The sequence below is a fragment of the Athene noctua genome, chromosome 20 (genome assembly GCF_965140245.1).
Source record: "Athene noctua chromosome 20, bAthNoc1.hap1.1, whole genome shotgun sequence".
NCBI classification, from domain to species: domain Eukaryota; kingdom Metazoa; phylum Chordata; class Aves; order Strigiformes; family Strigidae; genus Athene; species Athene noctua.
The window spans coordinates 4,491,918-4,507,053 of record NC_134056.1 but is presented as its reverse complement, the minus strand read 5'-3'; the positions used below and the strand labels follow the sequence as shown (position 1 = coordinate 4,507,053).

The 15,136-nt window shown below is 50.1% G+C and overlaps 1 protein-coding gene across 7 annotated transcripts in view; it reads right to left on the bottom strand.

Annotated features, from left to right (window-relative positions):
- VAV2 (vav guanine nucleotide exchange factor 2) overlaps positions 1–15,136 on the bottom strand; it is a 149,573-nt gene that overhangs the window by 33,735 nt on the left and 100,702 nt on the right. For all 7 annotated transcript variants that reach the window (XM_074924082.1, XM_074924081.1, XM_074924084.1 and 4 more), the window contains exon 4: positions 4,414–4,482. In XM_074924082.1, the coding sequence (XP_074780183.1) occupies positions 4,414–4,482 (69 nt within the window). The remainder of the gene's footprint in view (positions 1–4,413; positions 4,483–15,136) is intronic.

The window sequence follows — 15,136 nt, the reverse complement described above, 5'->3', positions numbered from 1 at the left end:
AGCTGGACACACAAAAATCTTTACTGGTGACAAAGAAGAAAAGACACATTTACAAGTGCTATGGCTTGAGTGCCTTGTACCACAGAGCCATTTATTTAACTGGCTGGCGTGCATGGTTTTTCCAACACAGCAAAAATAATAAGTGGCAGCTAACTTATCATCTCACCTTGGCTCCTCTTTTCATTACTTTTTTTTAATGCGCTTGAGAAATTCTGCTGATCACATCACTATTTTGGAAGATACAAGGAGGCAATGCTGGCGACAGTGAAAGCAGGAGAAACTTCAGCAAGAAGCTCTTGGCAGGAGACAGGTTGTTGGCAGAGTCTGGGCCCAAACGAGTTGCTTCGCTTGAGAAACTGAGGTCAGGTCTTCTGCAACTCCCCTTCTCTACGATGAAAGGTTTGGAAATACACCACTATCCACAATAGTTTTGTTGGGGATAAATCCTCAGGGAGGTGCAGCTCGAAAGAGCAAGGGACACCCACCTGCAGGACAAAGCCTCCCAGAGGCACACACTGCCTCCAGTGCAGGGTTTGGAGGAAAGCTGCTTTGCTTAAAACACCCTGTCCTTTTTGCAACACTACAACTTCTCCCCTCAAAGCAATTCACTTTTAAAGGGAAAAAAAAAAAAAAAAAAAAAGTTATGCAAATGAGATGTTTCGTGTCAAATCATTCGCAGCACTTCTGCCTGACTCTGAATTCTTCAAATAGCTACCAAACAACCCAAACCCCACCCTAGGTGTAATCCACTCCAGCCTGCTGGGCTTCGGGCCAGCACAGAGGGACAGTGCCATGAAATGGGAAAGGCTCATGATAAAGGACCAGGATTGATTGCTCTTGTAAATTTAATGAGGCAAAATAACCGGAGAGAGCTTAAGCGGCAGCAGATAAAATTTAGGTTAAATGTTAAGTATAACTTCAGAAGTACCAGAACGGTTTGGGGCAGCTGAAACAGCCATCAGGAGAGATGGAAAAATTGTCAGAGGGGAAGATGCTCAGCAGTAAGGTGGATATTTGCCTCCTGCTGTCAGAGCCCAGCAGCCGTACCCGTGCGGGAGGCGGCAGCTCAGATCCCTGCAGACTCACGGGAGCTCCATCAGGATAAGAGTCGCTTTGATTTTTGGGGGCAGGCTCCAGCAAACCCACCTGTGTGCTGCTGTTGCAAAGCCTCACTCATTTCCTGGGCAAACTCCCCCAAAACTGGCTTCTGCTCAAGGGTCTGGCATTAGGGCGTGCTGAAATAAATCAGGCAGCAGAGGACAAATGTCCCTTTACTGCTCCTCCCAGTATTGATCCGGCACCACTTGCAAACTGGCCAGCCCTCGCCATCTGCCCGGGCTCTCTGCAGGCTGCCATCTGGCCGGTGGTAAAGCAAACCGAGGGGCCAGCGGGCTGAAAACAGGGAATTTGAGAACTTTCTAGCTCCCCTGATACCCTTTTAGTTTCCGCTCCCCTTTCCAACACCAATTGTTCTTTTGTTTTTTGGGTTTTGCTTTTTTTTTTTTTTTTTTTTTTTTTTTTTAAATAGCTGTTTCCAAGCAATTATCTGCCTTGATCTGCTGGATAGCTGACCCAGCGCTGGGGAGCTGCATGCAGCCCAGCATAATCTCCATGATACCCCAAAGGTGAAAGCACAATGGGTTCATCAAGGCATGAACATCCTTTATGTACACCAGCACCCCGCGGCCACCTCGCGCTTGCACGCAGACAGCTTGTTTCTGCAGCACACATAAATGGCCCTCGTGGCACTGCTATTGATCCACTCCCAGCCCCGGTGCTGCCTTTTGTCCCCGGCTGCCGCGGCTCCTCCGCACCAGGAGGGACCTCCTTGCTGGGATGAAGGTCCTCGCTCTTTAGAGCATCGTGGGGACAACAGGGACAAAGCCTGGTTCCTTCCACTTCCCAAATCCGCATCTCTGTCACAAAAATGTTTATATTTTGAATGCTTTATAGAACAGGAATCCACCCAAAATCTCAACTGGGGCACGCCAAACCGCTCCATTTAAGTCATTAAAGTTGAAACGAAGCATTTTGACATTCTCCAAAAAAAGCACTTTTACCAGCCCCTAAAATGTCTTGTTAGAACCAGCTCAACGTTTATCCTGAGCTTTTTATCGCACGGCACAACGCTCAAAGAAAGAAACCTTTGGTAAACTCCTCTCTCCTGGGGGCTGACTTGGTGGTGCTGAGCCCACCAGGGTTGTCCCTCCTCACCTGCCCAAGGCTCGTGGGGACGGCAGGCTGGGCCCTTGCAGCAGCACGTTTCATACAGACAGGACTGTGCATCACTCCAAAATGATCCAAAGTGCAAAAATAATCACTCAGCTGCACAGATGTAGCAAGTTAACGTGGAAAAAACACCCTGAGACGGAGGAGTCTCTCTTGCAAAAGGGAGGATTGCTGAGCCCGATTGTGCTTTTCGGTAGAGATTCCTTCCAGGCGTTGGGTCACTTCACTGCTTGCTCTGAAAATCGTTTCCTTGCCACCAGTAAAGCATTTCAGATGCACTCAGACCTTCCCAAGGCTGCTGGATCATCAGCGATATTAAATGCAAAGATGCTGGATGGACTGAATCATTCCCAGCTCGTGAATGACGCCCTTGTTCAGCTGCTTGGAGATCGGCAGCAGCTAAGAAAGAGCTTTCTCATGCGGCCCCACGGTTTGCCAGCGCCCAGCATCGGTGCCTAGGACGCGCCATTGTGACCAGCAAATTTTCAATGAAAGTTTCCTTGTCAAGCACGGAGAGACGCTCCTTGTCGAAGGGAGAAAGGGGGACTATTGCTGATGTGTCACCAGGCCGTGGGCGCAGCAACACTCCTGCTAAGGGAGCTCTCTGGGGCATTTCTGGGGTTTTTACAGTTAGGGGTGGATTACGCCTCCGTTTTGTAGGTTGTGTTTGGGGGAGCGCGGATCTGGATGAAGGAATTGGTGCAATAACCCCATGTGGATTTACATGCGCCTTTCCCCAGTGGTTCCAACTAAAGATGTAAAGAGGAGGATTTTGCAAAGAATGGGAATAAAGGGAAAGTTAAAAATTGGAGACAACCTGGGACAGAACAGGGTGATCAATAAGAAATAAACCTCTAAGTCATCTGAGCACAGGACTTGGGCAGGTAACCCCCTATCGTAGAGGGACCGACTCGCAGCTGTGATCAAAGGCCCGAGGAACAGCTTGGAAGATTCCGCCTGGACCCCCTGCAGGAGCTGCACCCCAGCAGCAGAGCAGTTAAAGCTGGGAACCCATCGCCAACACCAAATAACCTGCTCCGAGCACACCACGGGGAAACCCCCATTTCCAGGAGAGGGCTGCCAGCCCCACCAGCACTTGTGTGCCAGCTCACACAGAAACCTTTCTCCAACTAAAAGCCCGCCTATGTGTGAGAATCAGGAATTTTAAAGCCCGATATTAAAGGGATTTTGCGAACTTTAGGAAAAAATGTTATTCTTGAAAGGAACCCTTTATAAGTTAAAATTTTATTAAACTGTAGCTGCTGGGAGCAAACCACGAGCAGGGGATTCCACGGTACTCTGTTCCCTTGACTAGTAATTTATGATTTACTTTTGTAATAACTGAAGCCATAAGGAACTCATTGGATTAAGGAGCCTTATTATTTATGTTGTGGAACAATAATATTTAACTGTATAAAGCCACATATCCACCCATACAGACTTTCCCTCCGTATGAAACAGACTGCACTTCATAAGTAAAACCCTGGCCCACGGGAACGCTGCCATCAAATTCCGATAGTTTCACCGTATACATTGTACTTCAAGGTTGCTTTTAAAAGCCCGTTGTATCATCACCACAGGCAACAAAACACAGACATCAGAGAGCTAGATAAATATAGACACTAAAACCCCAGCAGCATCACCCTGCAGTCCCACCAGCGACAGGCAGGATGTGTCCCCCCCTGTGAGGGATTGCCCTGGGGCTGGCTGGCACGGCCCAACATCCCTTACAGGGGATGCAGACCCATGTGCCAGGACCCATGCAGCCCCAAAAACACCATAGGGGGTCGGGGTGGAGGGGGGTGTCCAGTGCTGGGTTAGCAATGGGTACCCTACTCCCAGTGAGTGGCTCAGCTTCGGTTGGCTCAGAGGATGAATTACGTCCCGGGGTTTTGTAGCAGACGATGGGATTCCAAGGGTGGAGGAGCTCCCCGTGGGCTTGGCCCTCGTCACCCCCCACTGAGCCACTCGTAAACTCGACCCGATTAAAAGTGATGTCTCCCAGGGCTCTACATGGGAAAAGACGGACTATTGTAAGAGCACAAAAATCTCCTGGCAAGACGATCAAAGCAGCTGGCCCGGCTCTCCGAGCCCCGCTGTCAATTTTTATCTGACTTTGCTGGAACTACGGTGCAACTTCTCCCTTTACGTGTCCCCTCCCCGTGAGAAGGCGAGGCCACTTACTCCGCCAGCTCCTCCAAGCTCCGATATACATCGTCATCATTTTCCGTGGTCTCCTCCGACGGGAAGGGCCTGGGGAAGGAGAGGAATGACAGAGTTATTGGTGCCTCACCCCTTGCAGCAGATCCCCCTCAGCCCCAGCTGAACTCAGCCCAGCCCCAAGCACCCCACTGAGCAGAGGGTGTTTCGGAACAAAATATTCATTGCAAATACATTTTTTCCTATTGAGGCATTAGCTCCCAGGACGACATCATCTCCGCTGCTTCCTGCAGGCAGCGCTGGCACAGCGGGACGAGAAACCAGGTGGTGAGGCTGGTTCACCACAGGGCATCATCTGAGCGCTGAAGTGCGAAGCTGCATCGTCTAACAGCATCTCAGAGACCCCGTGGCTGAGCCACTGCTCCCTGCTGTGCTGATGCCGCACGAACAACTCGGTAGAAATCTAATTCAAGTCTGGTGTTGGACTCGTTGAGACAGAGAAACACTCTCTCCTCCATCTGTGATGGAGCCTTTGTACCTGCGAGCTGCTGCCTCATGTGGCCAGGGCACAAGCGGGACACACGGAGCCTCATCCCATTGGAGTCTCCCACCGTTGCGAGCAGCTGATCCTACCAGCATGAATAAGTCCTTACAAACCCTGGGCTTCCTCATCTTAACAACTTTGTGATAGCTGAAAAAAGTTAAAACCCCAGGGATGAGGGAAAGGGCACCAGAAGGGCAAAAGGAAGGGGGGAGAAAGCAGATTTAAAAAGAGAAATGGAAGGAGTGGGGGGAATACAAGAATTCCTTGGCTCATTCTGAAGTAATAACCAAATAACGCATGAAGGAGATGAAAAATACTGCTTTAATTAAACCCAACGTATTATTGCTGGCACAAGGCCATGGCGGGCTACAGCTCTGCTGGGGCTGGATGCACCTTGTGACCACGGGCTGCGTCGGGCCGTCACAGCCAGCCCTGCTCCAGCCCGAGCGTGGGGAACACGGGCTGCAGCGGGGCAGCTCGGTCTGTGCCCCGTGGACATCGTGGCGAAGGCAGCTGAGGGTCCCCAGGCTGAGCCACACGGGATGGGATGCTGATGCTGTGGCGGAGCAAACTGGATACACGTGAACTCTTAACTGCCCCAAGAGCAATTTCCTTCTCTTCCCTCCCACCCTCCCTGTTTCATGTCAGATTGCCTCTCCTGAAAGATTTAATACATGGCTGGCTATCCCCCAAATTTGCTATTTTTGGATCCTGCCTGTAGCATTAATTTGCCTTCCCTCCTCTGCTATGCTTCACCCTTCCTTTGGTGAGCAGCTTCAGACCAAGGCTCTTGAAACAGCGCTCAAACCTGCAGCGAGTACAGTTAAACCCACGACCAGGTGGTGAGCTCAGGAGGGAGAAGAGCCACGGTGACCCCAGCACAGAGCAGGACCATTTCATGCTCCAGCAGCTATCACAGCTACCACACCTCTGCACGAGACGCAAACCCACAGGAACCAAGGAGCACCCGAGGCTGGCACAGCTAACCATGCCCACGGGCAAAGCAGCAAAATGGGAGGGAGGAGAGTGATGGGTGGGAAGAGCAGATGGGGCTGTGCCTGCTCTCAAAGTTGCACTGCAAGGCAGGTGGCATTGGGTGATCCTCCCAACGCCCAACATCTGGCACAAACAGCTGCCCGTGCGTTTGCAAGATGTGGGGGGAATCCCATTTTGGAGAGAAGCTTCAAATCAGAAAAGTGTAGTGCGAGACCTAGAAGCACTCAAAATCTTTACAAAACGTCTGCGTGCGTTTCCTCTCCCCTGCCGTCCCCTAGGGATTAGTGACAAACAGAAAAGCCATGTGAAGCACAGACAAAAAACCATCAGCAGCTCCTGCACGTGGCTGAGCTGATCATGGGAACTGGTCTCAGACTTCAGCTCCAACGGGTGAGGGGGTACCACACTGCCACAGGGCTACACCACCCTGCACAGCTCCAGCCAGAAAGGAGAAATCGAGATGACCTCTGTTTAAACACCACTTGTTAAAATAATAATAATAATTAAAAAAATCCACCACAAGGCACAATCTCCTTTCTTTTACATGCATCTTTTGCCCTTAATCTCTATTTCCTTCTCCAGCACTCACCATGCCAGAAAGAAAGAAGTAAAAGAGTCATAAAGAATATTAAAACCACAAGCACACATTTTCCAACTATAAATCTGGGCTTGAGGTATAATCAGTTCCGGTGATAACCCCCCCACGTAAGACAAGGAGACAGCAAAGAGAGAGAAGCATTTTCTGATGAGAGTTTCACAGAGACAGTAGCTCCGTCAGCCCTCCCAGCTTCACCTTGACCATGGGCAAAGCACCAGAGTGAAAGTCATGGCAGGGGAGGAATTAATAACCTGTGTCTCTGCAACAGCAGCTAATGGCTAAATAGGGATGCACGAAATGCAATTAGAAGGAAAGTCACACCGAGGAGAGGGTTACTAAATGGACCATCTAAAATCTGAGGCTGAAGGACAGCTTTTTGAAGAGAGCCTTGGGTTTGCCCTTTGTGCCTCTGTCCCCAGGTGCCCATGCCACAAGCAGCTCTGGAGAGGCTCCCCGTGTCCCCACACCACCCGTGGGAGCAGAGCTGCCGCCTCCCGCAGCTCCTCTCGCCATCTCCAGAAGAGGGTGCCAGCCCCCACACCACAGGACAAGTCACCCAGGGCTGGGACTACGCCATGGGCTTTGGGCCAGCTCTCACCCAAATGGTCCTTGTTCTTCCCCAAAAGCCCTACGTGCAACAACATAATTTAATATAACCCTACTAATTATGGACACTATCTAAAATATCTGCCTACATTTGGCTTCAGTTCCTTTATATATCCATTTACATTCTTTTTCTTTGCTGAACACAGGAAAAATTAATCCTCTAGCAACAAGCCAATGAGGATGAACATCCAGCAACCAGCTATAGAAAAACACATTAAACACTTTTCTACCAAGACTCAAACAGCACTGGGGGCCAGGGCAGTGCTGGGAGGAGGCACGGGGTGAACTTCCCACCCCAGCCCCATCCCATCAGTTATTCCACATGTTGCTGGTTTTGCCACTTCCCATCAGGTCACCTTTGTGGCTCCCCACTGCAGGTTGGGCTTGTTTTGGGGAGACGTTTTCCACTTGAGCTGGCTGCAGAAACAGATTTGATGTGGTGGGGAAAGACTGGGGGAGAAGAGTCCTGCTTTTGGTCCTGCCCTGCCAGATCCACATCAAGGCAACTCTAAGAAAAGCCAGCTAGGTGACCTTTTAACCCAGTGTTTCTCACCAGGGCTTCCCCTGTGCACATCCAGGTCCAGCACAGGACTTGCATTTAGGCACCTTCATGCAGATTATCAGCTTGGCCCCAACCACGCAGGGAGAAGCATCTCCATCTGGTTGGGCAATGGTGCTGCACGTCCTCCAGCCACGAGCTCCCCAAGAGCAACCATGTTGTTTGAGACCAGTTTGTATGTTTTTTTTTAAAAAAAGAGCAGAAACATTGGAAGTCAAGGGGTCTAAAAGCTACTGATTCCCTCAGAAATACTTACAGATCTCCAGGAACATTGCAACTTCATGCTATAGCTGGGAATGCTCAACAGCAATGAGTAAAGTCGTTTGAATCCACTGAAAGCCAACAGGTTTGCAGAGATCCCAGTTCATTTACAACTCTTTTGAAAATATCTCTTATTTAATATCATTAGTTAAGCACCAGATGTTGCTTTTACTCCACTGTCATGAAAAACCACCTGCTGAGCCATTTATCCTCCCAGCCTGTGCCTGGGCTGCAGCAAGCCCAATCCCACTCAGATGAAGAGCAGAAGCCCCAGCAACATCAAACACCGCAGGAACAGGCTCTTAAGAGATAATAAACCTCCCAGAGTAGACTTCTTCACAGACAAACCCCACAGCATTCAACAGCGCCGCTTCCAGAGATCAAAGAAGAGAACGAAAGTACGAGCAATCTGATGTGCTTGTTTTAGAAACTGAAAGAGAAGGAAAGACCAAGCAATTTGTTACGGAGTTTAGAGCGAGCTTCTCCTCTTGAGGACAAGACTTACACCAGATGATCGCTCCTGACACGTGATGCAGAGCACCCCCTTGATCTTAGAGAACATTTAGGCTACTTTCTGGGTCGGAGAGCTTGCACACACACACAGCGCCCTGCAAACACGATGTGCTCTCCCAAGGAAAGGCAGGAGCAGTCCACAGCCATAGTACATCACCCGGTGGAGGGGATAATTAATTAATATTTCACAAGGCACCTAATGCAAAAGCCCTTTCTCGCTCTCATCGGTCACTCGGGTTACCCTGGGATCCATCCCACGCTGTATCCTCATCAGCCACCCCCGCGCGCTCCCCTGCCGTAACCCCCTCTGCGGGGAGAAGACGAAGCTCTCTCTGGCTGCTCTCTCCTCTGAATTATTTAACGGGAAGAGCCAGGTAGGCTGCAATTCTAACAGCAATAAGCAGAAAGATTTATTTATTTATGAACATATTTCAGCATCTGGGCGCCTTGTCCTAGCAGCTGAAGTCAGCTGTTCACCTCCGCAGTACCCTCACAGAGAATACAGAGGGTCAGGGATGGGTCAGCTTTAGTCTGATCATTTTGTACGGTAGCAGCCTCAAATCCACGTGTGAGAGAGCAGGGAGGATCCAGCATCACCTGGCATTCTGATTTCTTGGGGTCAAACAGCAGCCCTGGGGACAGAAAGCCTGGTGAGAGCAGGCAGGGTGGAAATGTCCCACTGACTGCCCTCCATCCCAAGGAGCTGTTCCCATCCGAGGCTGCTCTTGGTGGAGATTGTTTCAGGCAGATCTGCAAAGAGGTTTTCATGACTTGTGCAGAGACCCACAGGAGACTAAGGAGGTGGCTCATCCCTTACCAGGAGGGGGACTCCAGTCTCCCAACACCAGCATGATAATCTCCCCCCATTTTCCTAAATCCAGTCATCACACGAGTGTTTTAAAAAGCAGGCAGAGTATGTGACACCCGTGAAACCTGAGCTGCTCCCATCTGCTGCCCCTTCTGTGAGGGATTTCTTCACAAATGGAAAGGACCACAGCCTCAAGCTGGTGCAAAGGAACTTCTAGAGCTCTGCTGGGATGGACGGGGATCTAGCAGAAAAACATTTCCATAGCATGGTATCCACAGACTGTAATTACACCTTGCATTAGCTCACAAAACCCATGGCTGGGTGCACTGGTCCTCCAATAACTCCGTTTTGAAGAAAGCATCGTGGCAATACAAAGAAAACCCAGAGGAGTCTGCGATTTCACCAAGATTTTGGACTTCAGGATGTGCTTTCCATGCAAGCTTGGGTGGGGGAATAGCAGCTGGCTTCAGCTCCCGTGCTTCCAGATGAGTCCATCTGTCCCACTGCTGAGGTTTAACGATGCTTCAATCCCAAAACGTATTTCTCCAGGGAAAGCGCTCAGACCTTGGCTGTTCATAGCACATCATTTTGATAGCTCCAACCTTCACCTCCTATTTTTTTATTTTTATTTTTTTTAATTTCTCTTCTTCTCCAGGATGGCAAGTCACTCCCTGAGCATGGGATCACCCTGTCCCCATGGGTCCCCCATCAGCTGTCGGTTCTGGCAGCCCGGAGCCGTAGCGGGTCCCCTGGGCATGCCATCATGCCTTCATCAGCACAGCACTCCTGGACCCATCCAAAGAAAACCATGTGGTTTTGCAAGACGTTTACACGCAACCGAAAACGTATTCATCATCGGCTTCAGTGGGATTAGGCAGATTAAAGCAGCACTTAATTTACTGATGTACCAAGAGGTGGCTGAGAGCTGAGCAGGGATGAGCAAAGAGGTGACCTGGAGCTGCTTTTCCAGCTCTGCTCTTGACCCAGGCAGCACCTCTGAGTTTTGGTTCCCATCTGTGAAATGGGAACAGCGTCAGGGAATAATTTTGGTAAAGTGTTGCGAGATGGATTAAAACCATTCTATTAATGCCCAAGAGCCATTTCTATAAAGCAGAATGGAATCAATTCTCCCCTTGCAGAACAAGACACACTGGAGCATACCAAAAGCTGCTGAATTTAATTAAAATCATACTATTGTGTTACATTACTCATCTCTGGAAAGAAGCACCTCATGCTGTGCCAAATTTTAGACACGTCCCCTGAAAAATTATGATTTGCTTTTATTTGTGGTCTGGAACTTGCAAAAATTCTCGCAAGATTAAATCTGATAGAAATTCAGTGGGGAAACAGCAAGCTACATCATCAGATAACACAAAGATGATGATTTTGCAGGAGAGTACTTACAGCATTTAGCACAGTGCACTGCACAGTGCCCAAGGGTTAGCTGCATGCCCTGCTTTATCTTCAGCTCAAATCTGAACTGACTATTCCTGGAGACTATGAGACAAGAAAATAACAGCTCGTATAATTTTATGTTTCAACACATTATCGCGTTTTTAAAAAATTCTCATGTACCAGTGCTTCGCTCAAGAAAGCGGTATGATTTTCTCCTCACTTCAGCTCCACGTTGATGATAACAGATGGATAAAATCAAAAGGGGAATCCAGAAATGTCTTTCTTAAAAACAAAGAGGGAAAAAAAAATACCCAAACCCTCTGGGGTAACAGCACAACCAATCACTAGGAAACGATTTGGCCTAGGTCTCTGACCCAGAAGAAAACTAGATTTGAAAATGCTGTGGCTGAAAATCTACAGAGCAGGGACACTGGCAGCCCTCGCTCCTCGTGGGACATCCCCGTGGCCCTGGCTCCACCAGGAACGCGTGACAAGCAGGTTGGGGAGGATGAAAGATGCTCTTGCAGCTCACGGGCTGGTTTGAAATCGCAGCAGCACCCTGCTGAGCCCAGCACCGGGGCAGGGGGTTTGCACCCACCATGGGGGGAGGCGACCAGAGCCCTCACCCCGGCGAGCCAGCGCAGCTAAGCCAAGCCCAGGGCACCTTCGCTCCAGGCCGATGGCACCGCTCACCTGGGGAGCATAAAGATAAATCACAGCCAGGACATAAAGACCTGGGACACACCCCATAGTATTCAACAACACCCCTGTCAGGCTCTACCATTGCCCAGCTTTGGAAAACACTCTGTTAAAAGAAAAACCTTGCAACCCCCATTTTTAACTTGTAGCGAAGCCGCACAAGGAAATTTAGTAGTCCAAGCAGCAGTTTCTCTGCTATACCTGAGCAGCTATGAAACACACGCCAATAAAAACAACTAAATATATATTTCTGCCTGCTTCCAGACCAGGGCCAGCACCCCTGAGTGTTTGCACAAAAGCACCACCAGCACGTCCCAGCCAAGCGGGGTCCTACTGTGTGACGGAAACTGGATTTAAGCAGAGCACCCGGGCTGAGCAGCACAGGGACTAAAGAGACGTGTGCTTCCCCCTCTCCGGTGTGGTGCAGAGAGACGTGGTTTATCCAAGAGCACCTGAGCACACCTCTCCCCAGGCACAGCCCACGGCCATGCCTCCAGCCCTGAGCCCTCCTGTCCCCCCGCACCAGGAGCCCCCCACATCTGAGCCCCCCGATTTGGACCGGCTGAGCCTGGAGCCTTTCTCTGTACTTAGGGCAAGGACTACATTTCGGAGAGACCTTTCCAGCATCTTCGATTGTCAGCCTGCGTGCTGACCCTGTGCGGGAGAGGAAGCCTGTTTATGCCTTATTGTGGCGCCCAAGGGTGAGATGGTGTGAGGGTGACCCGTGACCCAAGAGGGAGCCCCAAGGGAAGCACTACATGGGCAAGTCCAGCAGTGACAAGGCGAACACCCCCAAAACCAGCAAGCCCCACATGTGATTTAAGCAGAGCTGTGTACATCAGAACTATATCTTCATTATGCAAAGCTGTTGGTGGGGAGGGGGCAAGATAAACTGCCTTTGCTTTTATTAGCAGATGCTTACGGGGTGACCTCAGCAGCTCCCAAGCCTACAAAGCAGCCGCACAGGAAAACATGTCAATGATATTTTTCAGACTCTCTTAGGAGCAAGTCTGTGAGGATACAGACTTGCCAAAATAAACGTGTTAAAACTGTTTTTAGCTAGAAAGGCGCTGCTTTTAGCCAAGGACCCTGCTTAGTGACAAAGGAAGAAGATTTATGGTCGCTCCTAAAGAAGGTCTGTCCATGTCACAGGAAGACGTCTCCTCTCATCCCCATCTTGTGACGTCTTGGCTGAACCTCTGTGGATTTATCCTGGTCAGGACTGGTGGTCAGTCCCAGGACTGGTCCCATTCCCAGACTCCCTGGAGCACAGGAGAGTGCTGCACAACAACAGTACGTTTTTCCAGCCACAGATTCCTTCCACAGCCTTCGATATCCATTTTATGGCAACAATTACAGTGCATACAATAGATACACAACGGCAGTAAAAAAAATAATGGGCAGAGTGCAATTACAGAGAGCGCATTGGCAATGAATAAAACAGTCCTTGTAAAACCAACCTTACGGGAGAAGAGGTCCTGTAACCACCTCCTCACCAGAAGATGCTCTTAAGGGACTTCATCGTTACTGACTTTAATTGCTTGCCATTTTCACACAGCCTCCTGTGGTAAGCTACCACCCCCAGGGGCAGGGGGCCAGAGACAAACTATGATCAGTATGAAGCCCCCATCATGCTGCAGCATCTTTGAGAATCCCATAAAAGCTTTTCTCCTAACTCCCTTCTCTCCTCTAGGAAAGTCTCTCTGATCAGCTATGCTTGGGCTTGGGCCATCCCATCTTTTCCAAGAAGCAGGTTTTGCTGTCAGGATGACAAAGTCTCCTTCACAGGGTCACTCCCACTGCAACCCTAAGGGTAACCCCAGAGTGCAGTGGGGCTCAGTCAGACGCAAAATGGATTAAAACCATAAAACCTGGGCAAAAAGTCTTAAGTTTAATTCTGAACTGGTGGATGAAGCGCTGAGGAGTTTCCAGATCAGACACAGCTGACCAGTGAATGACACACACTGGGAGCAGAGATCCTCTTGCAGGGCAGGGGCTCGGGGCTGCCCGTGCAGGTCCAGCTCCCTTTGCCCCCCTCTGCCCCCCTCCTGCAGGCAGGGCACTGTGCCCTGAGGAGTGCTGCTCGCTCAGCACCACAATATTACAACCCTGCGAATGGCGCAGGCAGGACACTTGTGACTCTCCCTTCCCATCCCTCCTCCCTTTCACCCACACACACATCCTGATATTATTGGCAAGTGGAGAAACTCCAGAGCTGATAATACTGCAAACCTCATTTTGAGCACATCAGCCTGTTTTAACAGTTTTCCTGGGCAAAGCTGAGCAATATTGAACCTCATCAGCAAGGCACAGGGTTTGCAGGCAGAGCAGGATAGTGGGAAAGTCTCCTCTGGGTTAAATCCCAGATGATGGGAGGATGCTGGCACAGCTCGTTTAGCTGCCTTGAACTTGACAGGAGGTGGCTCCAAACTGGGCTAATCCCAGTGTTGAGCTTCTCTCCTCCCAGCTCACCGTCTGCATTGTAGAGCTGGGCAAAATGCAGACACAGGCTGCACCCCAGCCCCGACACCCGCTCGGCACCGGGTCTGCTGGGGTGGAGGCACCCAGGGGCTCGGGCGAGCATCAGGACGGGTGCCAGCCCCTACCCTGGAGAGCCAGGAGGGTTTCTCTCCTCCACTGATGTGTCCAGCCCCCTGTGAGCAAAATAACAAATCCCATCTCCCAGTGTACAGGACTTTCAAGGGGACTCCAAAGCGCCATCCCCTCTCTCCCAGATCAAACCTGCCCTGCAGCAACAGGCAGCTCCCAGCCAAGGGCTTGCCCTCGACTGCCAGCAAATCTGCTCTGTCACCTCGGGGCATGAGATCTGCAGAGGTTAAATGCCAAGAAAATCTGCATTTTGGCTTGTATTTATTTATTTGTTTAAATGCAAGGTAACCCTCAGCCCAGGGCGCTGGGCTGGCCTCACTGTGTTTGACTGGAAGTAAAACTAATGTCAGTTATTCTTCCAACCAGCTGCCCCCAGGGAGCTGTGCCATGCCACCGACCTGAGGGGGTCCTGTCTTGCCCACCAGGATGAAGAAAACACAACCATCCCCTTCTCCTTCCCTCCAACGCCCGGCCAAAGTGCTGCTCCCACAGAAGAAAACCTCCTCTTGACAAATAGGATTCACCCCTCCTCCTCATTTGCAAATGTTTTAAAATCTATTTTATTAACTGCAGTGTCTTCTGAAGAAAGTCACTTAGAGGTTCAGTTCATATATAAAGGATTTACTTAGATTAAGGGCCTCAGTAAAAGGCCTTTGAACATGCTAACTCCTTCCCGTTTTCAGATGGTTTCACTGTGCACACATTAAAAATGCATGCAGGCAGCATGAGCCAATATTCCTTAACCTCCTGCTTTGCTTGCAAAACTCTGCTTCCAGGAAAAACATATATCTCGGGGAGATGAATAAACACATGCCCCCTCCGCTCCCAGCTCACGTTCAGCCCACGGAGCTTGCTAGCACGAGGTGGACGATGGCCGGAGTTCAGAGGATGCCGGGATGTACCATGGGCAATGGAGAACAACCAGGGCTGAGTAGGAAAGTCTCGAGGGAAAAAAAAAAATAATTAAAAAATCCTGGTTTATTGGGACCTGCAACAAGAAGTCCTGTTGTCCTCCAGAGAGCTGAGTTTCCTCAGGAAAACTTGGAAAAGGAATGAAAAACTCATGCTCCAGAGCACAGGAGAACCATTGCACAGCACCCCTGTACAACCAGGCTGCTCCTGTCTGCTGCAAGATCCTCTCACCTCACGTGGAAGCAT